This window comes from Macrobrachium rosenbergii, chromosome 25 (genome assembly GCF_040412425.1).
Source record: "Macrobrachium rosenbergii isolate ZJJX-2024 chromosome 25, ASM4041242v1, whole genome shotgun sequence".
NCBI lineage: Eukaryota > Metazoa > Arthropoda > Malacostraca > Decapoda > Palaemonidae > Macrobrachium > Macrobrachium rosenbergii.
The window spans coordinates 33,669,410-33,689,409 of NC_089765.1; the positions used below are offsets into that span (position 1 = coordinate 33,669,410).

The 20,000-nt window shown below is 33.4% G+C and overlaps 1 protein-coding gene across 2 annotated transcripts in view; it reads left to right on the forward strand.

Moving 5' to 3' along the window:
• Window positions 1-20,000, forward strand: part of LOC136852542 (rho guanine nucleotide exchange factor 11-like) — an 846,605-nt gene that overhangs the window by 609,655 nt on the left and 216,950 nt on the right. For both annotated transcript variants that reach the window (XM_067127279.1, XM_067127280.1), the window contains one exon: window positions 8,732-8,859. In XM_067127279.1, coding sequence (XP_066983380.1) covers window positions 8,732-8,859 — 128 coding nt within the window. The remainder of the gene's footprint in view (window positions 1-8,731; window positions 8,860-20,000) is intronic.

Sequence of the window (20,000 nt, forward strand, 5' to 3'; positions counted from 1 at the left end):
TTCATTTATTATGCATTTTAATCTTTGCTTTGTTTTATTCATTTCTTGTTGGGTTATTTGAATAATAAACCTATTTTTGTAGAAACTATTGCGTTTCTTTAAATGGTCCATTTAATTGATTTGGTGAGAATGAGTGCGATTCGGTGGGTGAACTTCGGAAAGCGATGAGAGAGAGAGAGAGAGAGAGAGGCGAGAAAAATGGATGTAAATGTTATCGTGAGCGAACCTTCATACGCCTCTTTTTCATGAAGAAAGATCGTAGAGCACGTTACGTACACTTTCAAAAAAGTGTTAATTCTGTGTCCTTGTTACATATATATATATATATATATATATATATATATATATATATATATATATATATATATATATATATATATATATATATATATATATAATCGGACTTATTCTTCGTTACCAAACACGGTGAAAAAGTTTATCAGAGAGGACAGTTTCCCGAGTTCCGCATGGAAACATGTAACTCTGTCCTCTTCTCTGTCATATGCAATATGATTCTCTCTCCCCACACTGAATTACTGTCGAATTGCGGAGGACTTCATACGCAGAAATGCTGGGAGTCATTACATTAATGGTTCAATTGATAGCTTGATATTTTTTGGGTAGTGTGGACTGAATGTAATTTCCTTTTAATGTTACCAAGCGGGCAGTACGTTCACTTTCTGTCGATTCTTTTTGTCAGCCTTTTTTCTTGTATCTTGAAACCATTTTCAGTTATAATTCTAAATGAATAAATGAGTTTTGTTGGGAATAAACTTCTAAAGAGAGTTTTTCCCAATAAAACTCCCTTTAGGAGGTTACATTCACAGCGTGCTTTGCGTGGCACACAGTAGGCAAGTAGCAGAGGTTCTTTGCAGTTTCCCTTGGGCCGCAGCTGCTTTGCTTTATGAGTGTTACTTTTCGTCTGTTCCCTTCAGGCTCGTTCTGTTGAGCTGTCTAACTTCTTTCATGTTACCATACTGCAATTTTCACCTCTTCATCTACTTCTCAGCTTAATCCCTTTTCGGGATCGTCGCTCCATTTTTTTATCCTGTCAGTTTGTATAAATCCTCCGACGATTCCTATGAGTCTAGAAATATGATTCGTTGTCTCGTTAAAGTAATATACTTAAATAATGATTTATATAAATACTAAAGTAATATATTGCACATGCTATGAATAAAACCACGACATTTTAATAGTAACTTTGTTTGAATTTCCATGAGATATTTGACGCTTCAAACGACCTCTATAACACTCCTGTATTTCAGGTGCTTACATTTAGTTCTGTCATTGATACAATCGTTTTGAAGGCAATAGTTTGCTTGATTATAGTTTTTTTTTCTCCGTATGCTTCTCAATCCTGTCGCTGACTGTTTCTCACGAGCACTGCTATTATTCGAAGTGACGGAACCTTCTCGCAAATTCTGTCATTTGCGTCATACACAGACTGATGAAATCAGGGGACAGTATGCAGTGATGCCATGGAACCCTTTTCTGACAATGCATTCTGTTTCTTTTTTTTCCGGCGTTCTTGTACATAACCCCATTGTCATGTCATTTTTCAGAACAGTAGATTTCTTCTGGGTTGACAGTAATTGTTGATAGAAACGTTTAATCTCTTGGGAACGGTCCATTTTTATCCAGCTCCCTCCTGCTTTTTTCATGAAATTCTATTTTTTTTTTTTCTTTTTCTCTTTTGTATATTTCCCTGTACGCTGTCCCCTCGTTTTCCCCACGGAGTTTATAGCCGAGCTTTATATTTCTGTTCTTTGTTGTTTTGCAAGTTTAGATTCTCTCTTTTATGCACAGGAACCCCGAGCATAAAAAAAATGTATGGGTCAACATATATGTATATATTTAGACGTGACCCCAAAAGAGAGAAGATAATAGTCGAGTAACTTCAGTACCTCTAATCTTGTTTTGCAGGTCATAGTGCAACAACCCTCTGTATATTTGGATTTTTCCTAGATATTGAACATCGATGCCAGGGTGTGCAAAGAAACTGTCTGACAATTATCCCTCAGTTTTAAGAGAGTGATTTGAAGTTGGTGATGTACTATATGCTGCAATACGTTTATGTGCGAACATTGTTATGCCTCGACTTCTCTAGGTTTTCTGTATTTATGGAGTTCCTTATTTAATTTTTAATCTGTGTTCTTATTTTTCCGTTTTCTGATATATAGTTTTAGGCTACTTATCATCTGCTAGTAATTCATTTTGTCCCTGTATGATACAGTTCATGTACTTCGTACTTCGCTCACAAACTGTCTATATGGGACTAACCCTGTTCAGATTTATTAAATTTGTTATACAAAAACTAATTTGCGCCCACTCACCACCTACCGTTCTCTCGAATTTTCGTCGTTGGTTCCTTTTCTCCTCAAGTTTCATTGCCTTTCATTTACATGAACTTTAATCAATGTGCCATTTTGACTTTATTTTAGTTCTTATCCAGGTGTTCTAATTGGCGACTATAGACTATTATTTATAGGCATATGGCGCGACCCATTTATGTTATTTTCATAGTTTCATCTAGTCTTAATGATTCATCTCCTTTAGCTCTTTTATGTACGTAAACTGTTGGCCTGCTTACTCGATTAATAATGATAAATCGTAGTAATTTTGTTCCAGTGAACAGTTTTTGTTCATTTTATTCAGTTGTACTGTTCTCAAAGTTCTTTGAGTGAGGGTGCTACAATGTCGTCTTTCCAGTGCTGCATTTTCCCATTGTCACACATCGCATCCAACGACGTCTGTTGAGTTGGTAACCTGATGGCAGTAAAACCATCTTTTACCTTCCAGGCCAGGAAGACAAAGAATTTCGTCCCAAAAATAGCACTGGGCCCCGACCAGCCGAACTCCAAAACAGACGCACTTGACGACGTGAAGACTGAGGGTTGCACAAAGTCTTGTATATCAGGAAGACGGAGACTTGTCTGTAAAGTCGCCCCAGCAGCCGTCTTCAAGAAGTCACCATCGAAATGCAGATCAGGACCAACGCGAACTACGCCTCTCGATGGGACTTACAGACTACGAAACCAACCCTGTAACAACCTCGTATGCGTCTAAGAGGAAAATCCCTCGATTAATTTCCAGTATGAAGAATTATTCACTTGTCGTACCTAACGACATTTAGGGGTCCCCGTAGCAAACCTTGCTACTCGACAAATGAATGGCTTCCTGTCTGCCTAACTTTGTTGCAAACGATTTTGGTCTCTGCCCGAGTTAATCCCCAAGTCTGAATTTTTATTCGTCAAAATTTTTCCTCCTAGCACTCTGATTTGTATATATATAAACTTTCCATTTAATTCTGCTCATTCATCCGCTCATAATGAATCTGCACGGTTTTGAAACGTTCGAGAAAATGCACAAATATTCTCTAGTGATCGACCTATAGTTTTCCCAACTTACTGTTGAATAGGAAACATGAAGAAATAAGCAAGAGAATAATTTGCTGTCAAATTTCAATATATTAATTTCAATATATATATATATATATATATATATATATATATATATATATATATATATATATATATATATATATATATATATATATATATATATATATATATATATATATATATATATATATATATATATATATATTAGATGTCTGTGATATTTTAATTCTGCTTGTCACCCACTTCACAAGGCTCGGAAATCTAACGGCGATATTTATGTCCTTTTTTATGAACTGTATTACAAAGTTAGATTAATGTGGAAACATATACTCTTTGGAAACTGTGGTTACTTAGATAAATGATACATCGTTTACTGGTTTTATCATGCAGTAACTATTAAAGCATTTCCTAATTTGTGACGATCTTGCCCTGTCCATTTAAAAAACTTCAAATGGCACTCATCAGTTGGATCCCCAAAAACTCTTTACTCATTAAAAAAAAATCTGTACACATAGCTTTTAATCTATATGCAAATGGAGTTGGGCCGTCAAGAAATCAAGTGAGTCTTCTCTAGAAATCCCCAATTACTGGTGCTGTCCAATAAATCTATGATTTTATTTACATCGAAAACATGGTTACTTACGGTATTTTATTAGTGTCTGGCAAATTGTTCTACTAATTAAGATAATCAAGAACTACAGTATATTATCCTAGGGGGCCAGATAATGAGATGGTAAAGCATATGACATCTGGGTGCAGTGACGAACGCAAAACCTACTTGAGTTCGATTGTTGTTTAATAGGGTCTGATCATTAAATCGCGTAAAAAAATTGTATTATGTAAAAAATAACCACCGGTCTCTTCATTATCTTGAGATTTGTTAGTCTCACCAATCTTCTTGTGGAGATTGTAATTTTTAGATTTGTTTTTCCTTACTAACATCATTCAAGTGTCCGTATTTTTATATCTTTTATTTTGTGCTATCTTGATATAAATGTTGCTATGAGAACAGAACTATGTTCTCAGGTTAATTTCGTTGATTTCAGAACTAAATGCACTTGTTTAGGCTTTTTTGGAATATATATAAGCCCTATCGTCGATTTTTCATATAGTTATCACACAATCAAAGGTCCTTTATCCCAAATTTTATATGCAACTTCGAAACTCGTTAATATAAAAACTATTTTAAGTGATAGTAACGTGCTTAAACGATATGGCGTAAGTTGTATTCCAGGAGAAATAGGCCAAAAAGGTTACGAAGTTGTCAGAATAAAAAACCACAATTATTCTATAAAAAAACCTTGCAAATGAAACATTTTACTTGTTTAAAAAAAAAAGGAAGGGTGCTGTGAAGCCCAAGTCATGGAAATGGACGCAGATGCTTTTTTTTACTGAGCAGGTTGACATAGATTTAATTTCATATTGTAATTGTTTTATCTTAATTGTTTTCCCCTCCTTCTGGTATATAGTTTATTCTTTACTTCTGTATTTCTTTTTTTCCATATTGAGCCAATTTCCCCGTGAGAGCGTAGGTCTTATTACGTTCTGCTTTTACAGCTGTTGCTGCTGCTTGGCTTGTTATAGTAATAATAACAAGGAAGAGACACTTAGTACGTGCAAATAACATGAAATTGTTTTGATGCTATAAACCAGAACACTATACCTTACTGCGCCTTAAAGTGAGGATATGCAAACAATATTATTGTGGTCGATGCAAGGTGCTACTCACAAAAAGTGACTTCAGAAAAATTTTTCATTTTATGCAATTATACTGATATCAAGAAATCAACTGAGCTTAAAACTAGTAAAAGATAACTTTGATATCAGGCAATCAACTGAGCTTAAAACTAGTAAAAGATAACTCTGATATCAGGAAATCAACTGAGCTTAAAACTAGTAAAAGATAATTTTGATATTAGGAAATCAACTGAGCTTAAAACTAGTAAAAGATAACTTTGATATCAAGAAATCAACTGAGCTTAAAACTAGTAAAAGATAACTTTGATATCAGGCAATCAACTGAGCTTAAAACTAGTAAAAGATAACTCTGATATCAGGAAATCAACTGAGCTTAAAACTAGGAAAAGATAACTTTGATATCAAGAAATCAACTGAGCTTAAAACTAGGTAAAGATAACTTTGATATTAGGAAATCAACTGAGCTTAAAACTAGGAAAAGATAACTTTGATATTAGGAAATCAACTGATCTTAAAACTAGTAAAAGATAACTTTGATATTAGGAAATCAACTGAGCTTAAAACTAGTAAAAGATAAATTTGATATCAGGAAATCAACTGAGCTTAAAACTAGTAAAAGATAACTTTGATATTAGGAAATCAACTGATCTTAAAACTAGTAAAAGATAACTTTGATATCAGGAAATCAACTGAGCTTAAAACTAGTAAAAGATAAATTTGATATCAGGAAATCAACTGAGCTTACTAGTAAAAACGTTGATATCAGGAAATCAAGTGAGCTTAAAACTAGTAAAGATAACTTTGATAACAGGAAATCACCTGAGCTTAAAACTAGTAAAAGATAACTTTGATATCAGGAAATCAACTGAGCTTAAAACTAGTAAAGATAACTTTGATATCAGGAAATCAACTGAGCTTAAAACTAGTAAAAGATAACTTTGATATCAGGAAATCAACTGAGCTTAAAACTAGTAAAAGATAACTTTGATATTAGGAAATCAACTGAGCTTAAAACTAGTAAAAGATAACTTTGATATCAGGAAATCAACTGAGCTTAAAACTAGTAAAAGATAACTTTGATATCAGGAAATCAACTGAGCTTAAAACTAGGTAAAGATAACTTTGATATCAGGAAATCAAGTGAGCTTAAAATTAGTAAAAGATAACTTTGATATCAGGAAATCAAGTGAGCTTAAAACTGGGAAAAGATAACTTTGATATCAGGAAATCAAGTGAGCTTAAAACTAGGAAAAGATAACTTTGATATCAGGAAATCAAGTGAGCTTAAAACTAGTAAAAGATAACTTTGATATCAGGAAATCAACCGAGCTTAAAACTAGTAAAAGATAACTTTGATATCAGGAAATCAACTGAACTTAAAACTAGTAAAAGATAACTTTGATATCAGGAAATCAACTGAGCTTAAAACTAGTAAAAGATAACTTTGATAACAGGAAATCACCTGAGCTTAAAACTAGTAAAAGATAACTTTGATATCAAGAAATCAACTGAGCTTAAAACTAGTAAAAGATAACTTTGATATCAGGAAATCAACTGAGCTTAAAACTAGGAAAAGATAACTTTGATATCAGGAAATCAAATGAGCTTAAAACTAAGACAAGATAACTTTGATTTCAGGAAATCAACTGAGCTTAAAACTAGTAAAAGATGGCTTTGCATGACTGCGGAAATACTGTTCACGCTTAAGAAGTATATATAGAGGATGACAAATAACGGTTGTCAGCAGCCTTTAATAACATCCTGGCTAATTACCTTGTTTGTATCTCCCTGCGTATTAAGATAAAAGATTTATCGAAGTTGAACCCTCTCTGGGCTTTTATTAATTACTGTGCGATCAGTTTTTCCTTACTTTTGTCAGGCTTCCTTCCCGTGTTCTTAAATGACGACAGGAGAACTTCCACCCCTTGGGCAAATTGTTGTGTTATTAGATTAAGTTGGCCTCATGCCAGCACGAGCGCTTTCTCTTGGAGAATGCGTGGAGGGACAGAATGAAAGAAAAAAATAGACTTTATCACAGTTTTTCAACGAAGACAGTAAATATCTGCAACTCTTTTTCTGATTAGCTGATGGATATAGTCAGTGATCTCTCTCTCTCTCTCTCTCTCTCTCTCTCTTCTCTCTCTCTGGATTCTAGGGATTAATTGTTGATAGCTGTAGTATAGCTTTTTCTTTCCTAATCGTTGACATTTTCTTTACTGATTGGCATCCTCCTCTCTCTCTCTCTCTCTCTCTCTCTCTCTCTCTCTCTCTCTTGCTTTTTGTTCAATTTACATTTCTCGTTGTCAAAGGTGTGTTTTAGTTGGACTGTATTTGCATATTAATGTGTGGCCTTTGTATGTTAATTGAAGCAGCTTCTGGTATAAGAAATCATTTAAGCCCTGACTCGACGTGGAAGATGTCAGTCCCTCCGAATAGGAGTGGAATGTCAGGCCATTGATCGTGAGGCTGAATAAAGTATTGAATAAGGACTCTAAATTCTTTTGATACTGTACAAAACATATCTAGAGAAGTGGTCGATATAGCTGTTTTTGAGGGCTTCACAATTCCATACTAAGCATGTAAACGGTGATTACTAAACGTCCCATATCTCTGCGAGGAGTAGCACTGTTTTTCATAATTGATAATAGTACCTAATTCTAGTAGCCGGTGTTGTTATTATAATATGTAAAGCAAAAATTAAACTTCTTTAACAGTCGTAAATGTTTCGTCCTAGACAGGCAGACATTGAAATCACAAATGGAAGGAAAGAGGGAGGAAATAATGCAATAAAATGTTGACACAAGAATAGAAAGAATCAGGAAGAGCCTGTGGCAGCGCAGACTGGCTCAGTCCAAAATGATAACAAACTCTTGCCATTATGTGTGCTTGCGAAGTAATACACGTGGTAGCAGAAGGACAGTATAACCTGATAACAAAAGATTTCTGGCACAGTATTCATTAAGGAACACGATGAAGAGGGTTCTAGGTAGTTTAACTGACAGAGTCCCCTACCATTCACATAAGCCTTTCTAGGTGAACATTAGTATTTCCTGTCGTAATTAAAAAAGTGATGGAAGGAAATCCCATACATTAAAGTGTAATCAGCTTTAATGTATAACGCAGATGTGCTGCCAAGAAAACAATGATTTGCATATTGTTTTATCAAGTTTCTTTGCCTCCTTTTGAGTGCTTGGGATTGGTTAGGATAGATTTGACTGTTGAATAAAATGGCGAGGTTTCATGTTCCTATTAATGTTTGAAGCATTGATTTGAAAAAGATAAGTGAATCATTTGAAATTTAAATAAAATTATTTATAGTTATTGAACAAACACACACACATACACATAACATATATATATATATATATATATATATATATATATATATATATATATATATATATATATATATATATATATATATATATATATATATATATATAATTTGTCTGTCAGATTAAACACAAGTGGTTCGCTTTCTCTATTACATTTAAAAGCTAATACTAAATCAGTCCTTTTCACAGGTTCGAACTTGATGTTTTATCATAGTTATATATTGGTCATTTTCATAACCTGTATTTACTCGCATTCTATCACTTCTCACTTGATTTTTTTTTTTTCCTGCGCAGGTGCGCCGACAGCAGCGTGGCTCGCAACAAGCGCCGATCGAGCATTGTGGTCATACCGCCAATGCAAATCTGTCCTGGCGATCTCCTCGTCTATTCTAAGGTGCTCACTCAGCGGACCAACCTCTTAGGTAAGCTGCCTCACATTGAAAACGTTTTGTAATAAATCCGTATGTGTCTTTTGATTTAGGTCTAAAGATTATAAAATCACTACAGAAAGTGTCTGGATGTGGTGAATTTGTTTATCTCTCTCTCTCTCTCTCTCTCTCTCTCTCTCTCTCTCTCTCTCTCTGTCTGCAAGGCCCATAGTCTATAATATTTACTTTCTCACTAAAATCATCGTATTTATACTGTATTCTAACTGTATAATTCTTATGGTTTGGTTTCTATCAGCTATCAAGAGGTAACTAACTCTGAGAGGTTGCATTGGATAACTTATCCAGGAATGTTGAACTTTTTAAGGGAAATTAATTAATGCATGGGATAACCGTTAACTGGCTTTGTTATCTTAGGACGGAATAACTTATGACTTTGTCTTTGCCATTTCATTGTTGACAATCCTTAAAACACATGCTGTGTTTCTTTGAATTTGCATTTGTAATATTTTACTTTTCAAGAATGTGTTTTTGAACTTGATTCACATATATGATTGTTAAGATTCTACTTAAAATTTTCTTCAAGGGGGTTTCATTTACGATTCACAAGTTCCAGTATGACTGTGCATGCTACATGTGATTTCGTATGCTTAGCTAAATAAATGAATATGTTAAGTAGCAAGCTTTGTATTAAGATGAACATTTCCACTGTGATTCGCTTTTCTGAAGTGATGAGGTCAGTTTGGAGAACCACGTCTATTTTGGTTTCATAATTACGAGCAGTCATTAGTTCAAGAATAATATTTTTCACATCATTGAGCAGTCTCCACTACATAAGACTGCATATGTAGGGAAGGCATGATCACTGCCACATACGTACGTTAACTTGTTAATCGTATGTGAAACCCCTCTGCAGAAATTTGGGCAACTAAGCAGAAGTCTCATTACAGGCACGGCAGCCTAAACACACTTCTGGCTTTTAAACACATTCTCCCTCTTCCTAGATTTTGAGGCGCTTGCTTTCCAGTACCTGTTTCAAACCACCTATCCAGCATTTTCTAGGTCGTCCCTTCTTCCTTCCTCCCAATACTCCCGAGCTGTACTCGCTTTTTACTAATGTTTCATTCTCCAGCTGTCCCCATGACCGAACCGTCTTAAACATTCTTTACCCAATATTAATCTACACTAACCTTTCTGCTACTTCACTTACACTATTACTTCAAATATTTATATCTCTTTGTCACCCAACACATAAACTCCATTTCTATAAATGAGGCGGGTCTCAAAAATCTCTTCATACACAGCAACCTTGGTTTCTATAGGCGCCCGGTTTCCTTCCAATCTTTTGTATAAATGTTGCCACCTTCCTTTTTCACCTTTTCTGTAACTCGCTTCCTTTTCTATCTTACCGTCATCTATGTATTTATTTCCTAATATCCATGCTGGTCAGTTGCATACATTCATTTGATTTCTATATTGACATTCATTGCTCCATCTTCTCGGCTTTCATTTGCTGTCATAACGCTTTCACTCCTGTTTGAAATCGCTCATCATAATCCCTAATTTGTACTTTATGATGTGCAAACTTCAGTATCCCACAATACAGTATCGACCGATTTTCTCATCATACAGCTATACACTTACATCTATTGTCATTTATCTGACTTCATCACTTCGTCCATAAACATATTAAAAACCTATGGGGACATAACGCATTCTCGACTCGACTCTGTTTTCATACCAAACCAATCATTCAACCGTCTATAAATTCTAATACATGCTTCGCTTCCATCTTTATAAAAAAAATGTTCTTTGTCAGCAACTAACTAATTCATTCATAAACTTCTTCTAAGGCCATGTATGCAGCATATACCTATGTCTTTAAGTTTGAACGTCTCACGTCACTGTGTCATAACAAGCACTTGATTCACACTTTTGTTGTTTAAACCTTCTCTGTTTTTTGCCTGTCATTCCTTTCTTTCATCTGTCTCATGTTTTCAATGAAAATCTGACTCTTCACTTTCCCTGGTATTTTAATTTATCTGCCTCATAAAATCTTATAGTGTCCTCTATTACATTAATCATATTACCAAGTAACCATTATTTATCATACCAGTTTCATCAGAATTGCCCCATCATCCAAACATACCTTAAACATTCTGGTCAGCTTCTCAGTCCCATTGTTGCCCCATCAACTCTTGGTGTCTTTTTATTCAACATTGCTCTCCGTGCATTTCAAGTTACTAATCCTTTGTACTCTTGCATCATTCAACTCCACCTTACAAGCAATAAAGCTTCAAAATATTAACTCCAATGACTCGGGACTGCATTCTCTTCAGATCAGAATTTTCTTTAGACCATTTCTCCATTTGCATCACTTTTTGCTGATTGAAATTTTCTCATTAAGTTTTCTCTGTCTTCACTTTATAAAACAACTCCCCTCTCACTTCATTCCTTCTCCATGCTTTTTAATTCCTCATCCCACCGACACAATCATTTTTTGCCCTCTCCATTTCTGGTCATTGTCCTTTCAGCTTTGTTTAACAGTGGTAAGCCATCCCACTTCCTCTTTTTAAAAAAGTCAGCTCTCATGCTGTTCTTACCATCTACTCAACTTCCACGCAAAGTAAAAGCCCAAGGGTGCGTATCTTATTGTTTTGTTAGAGTAAATACGGGTACGATGCTGCAGTCCCGCACTCCTAGCCACTCGATGACTTTTATGCTACCCAAGGGGCGGGATGTGAATTCTAATAATTGCCCAGCAATCCACACAAGTGAAGTCGTGTTTCCTACTGATTTCAAATGAATAGGCCCATTTGCTATGTTGGTGGCATTTCCTTCTACCCAAGTTCAGCAACCTTCCTTTAGGTGTTCCTCTGCCTTGGGGTATATTTTAGTTATTCCCTTTACCCTTGTACCTTCCATTTTGAGAAATAGTAAACAATGGCAAGCGTAAATCTCTAACCAAACTTAGCCACCCCAGAGCATGTTAAAATTTCTGAATCTGCAAGTCGGAACTTCTCCCAGACCTCCGCTTGGATGATAAGGTAACTTGTTACCATTATCGAAGCGAAAGAGATGATACACTTTAGTAAATCTTATAATTTAGGTGTCAAGAATAGTTGTTACTTAGATACATCTGTCGAAATTTAAAGTGATTTGCCACTGACCTTAAACTGTATTGTATCAAACGATTATTTAGAGATATTCCACCTTACCCCTTGAGTTACGACGCTCTTGACCCGTTCTCTGCTGAAAAAAAAAACGGACAGTGTTATGTATTACAGGAGAACCGTTTTTATTGTTTCGTAAAATATGTTTTATTTGTCAATTCTTCCGAATCATCTGAGGCAAAAGGGTATTGTGAGTTTCAATTAGTCATCGTTCAACAAAAAATTATACGAAAATGTGGTTCATCGTAATATTCTTCAGGTGGAAAAATTGAAGGTTTCCTTTATTTATTTTTTTTTATTTTGTTACCTACGCATCCATACGGCCCGCTTGGCCGTAATGCATTTGATTAACAGATGGATATTTAATTCGTTCTGCGGAAGGTCCACATTAGTGGCCGTAATAACTTGACCTCCTCCTTTCCCACTTAATGGAGCATTCCCCGCTCACCCCTTCCCCCCTTAATATCGACATTGCAGAGAGCTGCCCTTACGAAAAAAAAATAAAATAAAATAAAATAAAATGAAATAACAATAATACATCTTGGATATTTCCCACAGGATCTCATAATCCTTTTTCGTGCCTCGGGTCTGCCAGGGAACTGATTTATGTCTCATGACGGTTTCTCTCTGGATTTTTGCTATTTTGCTGTTTCGATACTGATAGACTTCAGTGGCATCACAAAAAGTTCTCAGAAATGACAACGGCGATAAAAGGATTCCTGAGGGAGATTCTCGTGTCTTTTTTTTTTTATTTTTTAACATTCCAATATATTAGAATTGTGTGATAAATACACAACACGCATATATATATATATATATATATATATATATATATATATATATATATATATATATATATATATATATATATATATATATATATATTTCTTAATGCACCAGGTAGGAAGAACATCATTGTATATGTATGTGTATTTATATATATATATATATATATATATATATATATATATATACATATGTGTGTGTGTATATGTATATATATATATATATATATATATATATATATATATATATATATATATATATATATATATATATATATATATATATTTATAAATACACCAGGTAGGAAGAACATTATATGTATATATTATATAATGTGTGTATGTGTGGTTCATGGCAATACTACTACAATATTTCTAAAGGCAGAGGAGGGATTAAGGAAGAAGTATAGTTTAGTTCTTCAGAATATACTGTATTCACTAAGCTCTCGAGGACTCTGATCTCGTTACTCCAAGCAAACTGCCGATGTATTGTGCAAGTATCTTATAAATTTCTTATCCAGTAACAGCGTTCATATTACCACGTAAGCAGAATTAATTGCATATTTTCTTTCAATATTTTTACTGTAATAACATGAACAGCAATGACTAATAAGCTTAAATATAAGAACACTTCCTTTTTTCATAAGTTGGGCTAAAAACTTGAAAGATCTTGAAAGAAAATTTATATTTTGTATATTTTTTTTTTTACCTCCAAACCCAATTGGGATAATTCAGAAAGAAGACGCATGCTAAGTTAAGTTTTGGTTTCTTAGTTAGAGAGTGTTTGTTTGAAATAAGAATTAGGAGGAGACTTTGAGATGCTGTAAATTTGTTTATGGTTCAATCATGGAGTATACAAAGTGAAAGGAAAAAAGAATATGGAAAGTTTTAATGACTTCTTGGGAAGTTTTGAAAAATCTTGAGAAGGGTATTCGTAATTATATTCACTGATTATAATAGTGCGGGGGAAGAATATGATGAATAACCAATGGGATAGGATAAAATAGAAAGTGCTACGTATTATTCACTTGACGGAAGATAAAAGTGAAAGGTAAGATCTTGTCTTCTTTTCTTTTCGGGAAATAGAATGATTACTTAAAATACTTAACCCACTGCCCGTGGAAGATTGTTGCTGAAAGCGATGAAAGGAGAATGGCAAAACTAAAGAATGAATATAAACAAAATAAATGTAATGAAAAAGATTGATAACCTAATGGATATTTGGTTATTGAGATGTAACTAGAGATGCCAGAAAAAAAAATAATTTATTTTATATCGATAAAATAATGAGCAACTACCTATATTAGAATCGAATAAACGGTTATTGATAGAACAAAACAGTACAAGTGAATCTTCAGGACCCAAGTATTGTGAAAACATTAGTTTTTATATAAAATTACAATGAAGATGGATTTAGGTGTCCCTGTTATTCTCAAGTGAAAGAACAAGTCACTGTTTGCCTAGCAGAACAAAGTGGATTATATACTTTTCTTTCATACCACGAAGAAAGAGGCAATGCGAAATAAATTTTGGAGCAGCTAGAAATGTATAAGCCAGCGTAGGTTAAGAGTAGTCACCCTTCTAGCCTGTCTTAATAGTATACTGACATTTGAATTGCGTTTGCCATATGGACAAGCATGGATTGTCCTAGTAAAGGTAATATAAATTTGTTTGAATAGTCAGTTAAAATTGTAGTACCAGCACTGGTTATACTTAATTGTATGTTAAATATAATTGAAAAGACAATTCAAATAATGACGTTTAGTACTCTTATGAATGATATGAAGGGAAACATATATGTTTGATACTACCTCCTTCAGTATTTACCGTTTTATAAACTTGAATTGATGAAACAGTAATTTTTTGTTCAGAGTATTGAAAGTGCTGAAAATCAGGTGTTGAGACAGCAAGTCTCATTTGTAATATATATTAATATATATATATATATATATATATATATATATATATATATATATATATATATATATATGATTTGTATATATATATATATATATGATTTGTATATATTTACATACATATATATATATATATATATATATATATATATATATATATATATATATATATATATATATATATATATATATATATATATATATATATATATATATATATATATATATATATATATATATATATATATATATATATATATATATATATATATATATATATTGTTGGTGGATAGACAGGTCCTTAGAAGAAGATACAGAAACTGAATTTCTGATAACCTCAGAGTTCCCATCGGATCCTGCTTTCAATAAATTGCTTCTCTCAGCCAATAAGAGTTCAGATTCAATTAAACGTCGATATCGCTTCCGATTAAGGAGTTGTAACAAAGTGGACGTTTCATTGGCTGACAAGAGTGACACCGCGGGTCTGCCACATTGCCACTCCCAAAAGTCACTTCTATCTTATGTTGTGTACTAGTAGTACGGAGCGAAGGCTGATGTTTTTCATACTGATGCATTTTTATCAAGCATGTTAAATATTATTATATACGCACATGGGATCTTTTACTACTACATAGCAAATAAATTATATATTTAGTTGAAGGACATTCAATTTAACGCGGTATATTGGTATATCTTGCTTTAAAGTTGTTCTAGTGATCGTTCTGGTCAATACTGATAAGTACTGACAAGGGTCAATTGTTAGCTGATTATATGATTAAGTGCAAATTTGCAATCACTCATGGCAGTAATTTCAAGCATACATCAAAAATGTCCTGTGAAAATTAATGTTATTGAGTGTTCTTCAGTCAACTAACTATCAGTCAGATGATCTGTTCAGCACCTGAGGTTTCCTTTGTTTTGTGATATGATGATTGTGTTATCAAACGCATTTTTAAACCATGAATGATAGTGAGTAATATTATGAAGTAACTTTTACTAGTATATTTCTGGTTCGATTCATGCCTATATGCAACATATCAGCGTTGGGGTTGGTAAGTAAGCAAAAGTTTATTCTGTCGTCACGAAAAATTATGATTACTGCTACATCAAATGATGGAACGTGTGCTCAAAATTTTCAGTGAAAATTTCGAGCATTTGCGGAAAGTAGAGGCCACTTATTTTACACTGATACTGAAAAATTGTTCCATAATTAAACGGAATTTAAGTATGTGCTTATTGGATATATCATAACCAGTAGTAAAGTAGATGGAAGTAGTAGCAATAACTGAAAAGATGAAAGAGCTAAAAACGTTTTGTAGTTCTTTAAAATTTTCAAGGCATTTGTACAGTTTTGTCATTTAAGTGGATTACGCACTAAAAGTATAGTAGTGGGCAAATGAATGGAGAATTGCTGTAGGGGCTAAATTATAATAATTCATAAATTCTGTCTGGAAGATGCCTTTCGGATCAATTTTGTTTGAAAGCACTTTCTCTTTCTGTGGTAGGGATCTATTTATACCTGACAGGGAAAGGAAACATGCTGAGAGAAGGAAGGATGGGAGTTAATTTTTTAAAAATTGTGGAAATCTCAGAGTTATACAATAAGGGTGAAAAATTGAAAGTTCAGTTGCATAAAACGAGAATCCGTTTTGAAGACAATAGATATTTTTAGTAAACTGGATTTACGTACGCGTTAGTGTTTGCCAGGGTTAAGGGACAAAAAAAAATTCCCTTTTTATGAGTTCCTTCAATACCAGTTTGTCTGATGATATTTGTTTAATTTCGTAGTTCTAGATAGAGCAGATGAGAGAAAAATTATTGTTTGAATATATTAACTGCAGTGAATTTACCTATCTGCATCCCTTCAAGATGAATGAAACATTGTATAATATTTAAAGCAATATAAATCAATCTTCCAGCTTGCATAATCAAACATACAGTGCATTGTTATTCCATCTCTTTTCATCAGTATGATGAGCAAAAGGCTATTAAATCATATGCGTTGCACAATTAATGAACGATATTTCACACTCACTCGGTTTTTATTTTTGGAATAACCTAATATGTTTAAATTTCATTGGTAGAATGCTGGTCAAATGAGGAATTTAAACAGTTAAAATTGAGATAGAGGAGAAGAAAAATAAGTAGAAAAAGTAACTAGTACATATTCATACTATATATATTTATAATGATGTTGGTAAGTAAAGTCTGATGTGCCTGAAGTGTTAAAACGTAATGATTATGACAAGAGGAGGGCTAATGGGAAGTAAAATTGAAAAGTGCCAGGAGGAAGTTTTCCATTACAGCATACGCACCGACTCACACACATTCCGCCTGCAGTCTTGTAAGAGGTTAATCTGCTGTAGGAAAAAGAGGGCAGAGCAAGTAACCCTGACCTGACTAATAGGGTTGATCTTTGTGTTATACACTGGGAAGAATGGTGAAAAATATACGTATACGCATTACATATGTGATCCATAAGTTTCTCTTGTAAGTGTCTTTAACTAGGAGCTTGCTATTTTTTCTTCGGTTCTTGGAAAAGAAAATATGCAATGATAGACATTTTATTAATGTTAACAACATAGCCTAATCATGTTTTATAATCAGTGTAAAAAATCTCAGTCAGGTCTGATATAAACTAAAAAATCTTCTAATTTTGTTCAGTACTTGTTTTAACAAGATTACCAAAGTTTTTAGAATTTGGTATCAGATAAATCATAATATTGTATTGAATAGCCATTGTATAAATCCTCTTGATCCAGCTTAATACACGAATTAAAAATAAATGTTGATATTGTATTTATTTTAAAGGAACGGATATTCGAGGCGCTAATTTTTTTTTTGTTTTACTTCCGTACTAGTTCCCAAACTAATATCAGAAACAGTGTAACGATTCTCAACAACAAACAACAGCGCATCAAATAGCATCAGGATATGTTTTTCGTTCTGCCCATTCCAATGCCGTCTAATTGGGCAAAGTATATATTTTTCCGAGAGGATTCCATAATGTCAGACTGAGCGTGGTTGAGTGCGTTGGGGAAAGCAAAGAGTCCTTAAAATTTTCTTGAATTAACAGTGACAGAATATTCGTGATAAGGTATTTTTAGGCAGTCAATAATTTAGCTTAAACGAGATCTGAAGACATTCAAAAAGAATATTTTTCTTTTCGTTTACTTATTAGTTTCCCCCTCTCTTGTCGTAATCGAGTGACTTCGGCCAAGCGCTCTCTTGCCGACTCGATGAATATCTCATATAATGAGAACTGATGTCGAAATTCGGAATTTCGTCGCTGTCTTAGTCAATTCGTGCTTGCTTCTCACGCTCAGCGAATACGATCTGCTTCTGCCACGCGAAAGGGGAAATTAATTTTCCTTCACATTGCCTTCTCTAAATACCATGGCTGGTATTTGGAGTAAAGATGACTCTCTCTCTCTCTCTCTCTCTCTCTCTCTCTCTCTCTCTCTCTCTCTCTCTCTCTCCCTCCTCCTCCTGCATTGGAGAAAGTGAACTGTTGTCACCATGGCAACGCATCGTGTTGTCTCTGTTATAGGTGGCTCGGCGGGTAGATGGAATTAAGAGGGCCTGTTAATTTACGTTTTTCTGGGGGTGTGTCTGTAAGGGGGAAAGGGGAAGGGGGGGATTATTGTTTGGCGTCTGTGAGCGATGTCGTTTTCCCATACACCTTCAACTCTTCTCTAGTTTCGGTAAAGTTTTTGTGATAATTTTCTCACCAGATTATCAATGGGATGGGTTCATTTGTGGGACAGTTTAGCTTGAGGCATCTATTTTAGGTCGCATCTCTCTCTCTCTCTCTCTCTCTCTCTCTCTCTCTCTCACTCTCTCTCTCCAATCACACACACACACACACACACACACACACACACACATATATATATATATATATACACATATATATATATATATATATATATATATATATATAAAATATATATATATATATATATATATATATATATATATATATATACATACATATGCATGTATATGTACAGTATATGTATATATTGTTATTCTGTACACAGGCAAGTAGACAAATCTGTATAACCATTTGGCGAGATTGGAAATAAACTTTTTGCTGTTCATATTAACGAGAGGCAAAGGTGCGTATCTCACTGAAAAGAAAAAGGATTCAAGGCATACTGAAGGACATTAGAAAGAACTTACAAAGTTAAAAGAACGTTTGAGCATATACAAATGTATTAAGAATATACAAATGATCAATAAAATATCTGATTTTGCCATTATTTATATATGTATATATATATGTATATATGTATATATATATATATATATATATATATATATATATATATATATATATATATATATATATATATATATATTGTATATATATATATATATATATATATATATATATATACATATACATATATATATGTATATATATATGTACAGATATATACTTATATATATATGTATGTGTGTGTAACATTGGTAAGTTTGAATGACAAAATGAAACTGAAGAATATATGAACTTGTTCATAGACTGCATTTCCCCCGAAATTTTATAGTGAGTGAGTGAATGTTATCGAATAGAAGGAGCAGAAACTATATTTTGATTTATACTACAGGAAACGAAATGTGAAGCGAGTTTGGAAGTCACTGAAAAGAAAACCTCTCCAGTTTTGCCAGCGTTCCTTTGGCGTTTCCTCTTATTTCTTATTACATTATTTTATGTTTCTTATGATCATTAGTATCTACTGGCATTGATGCAGGAAGGCGTATCAATTAGTAGCGAGGAAAGCTCCTTATGAAATGCAAGTAGTTACAGTGACAAGAACAAATCTTGCTGACTATGATAATTGGCACGCATACGGAATATTAGTTTAAGGGCTTTTAATATATATATAAAATTTATATATATATATATATATATATATATATATATATATATATATATATATATATATATATATATATATATATATATATATATATATATACTGTATATCATAAAAAAAGTAACAAAATCCCATTCGAAAGACAGAACAGGTAGGGTATGAAATCTCTGGAGTTTGTAAAAGAGATTGGAAGTGGTATATATATATATTCGTTCTTGAAGATCCGATAGAATTGTTATGGAAGTAGCAGGCATGATCTTAACACCAAATGCAGAAAAGGCATTTACTGACTGTGGAGGAGATAACAGAAAACTAATGATGGGCAAGATTTCAATCATAACAATGCAACATTTTCAATCATAACAATACAACATGGGTATTATAGTGTGCTACCGACGAATGAACTGTCTGGAGAAATAA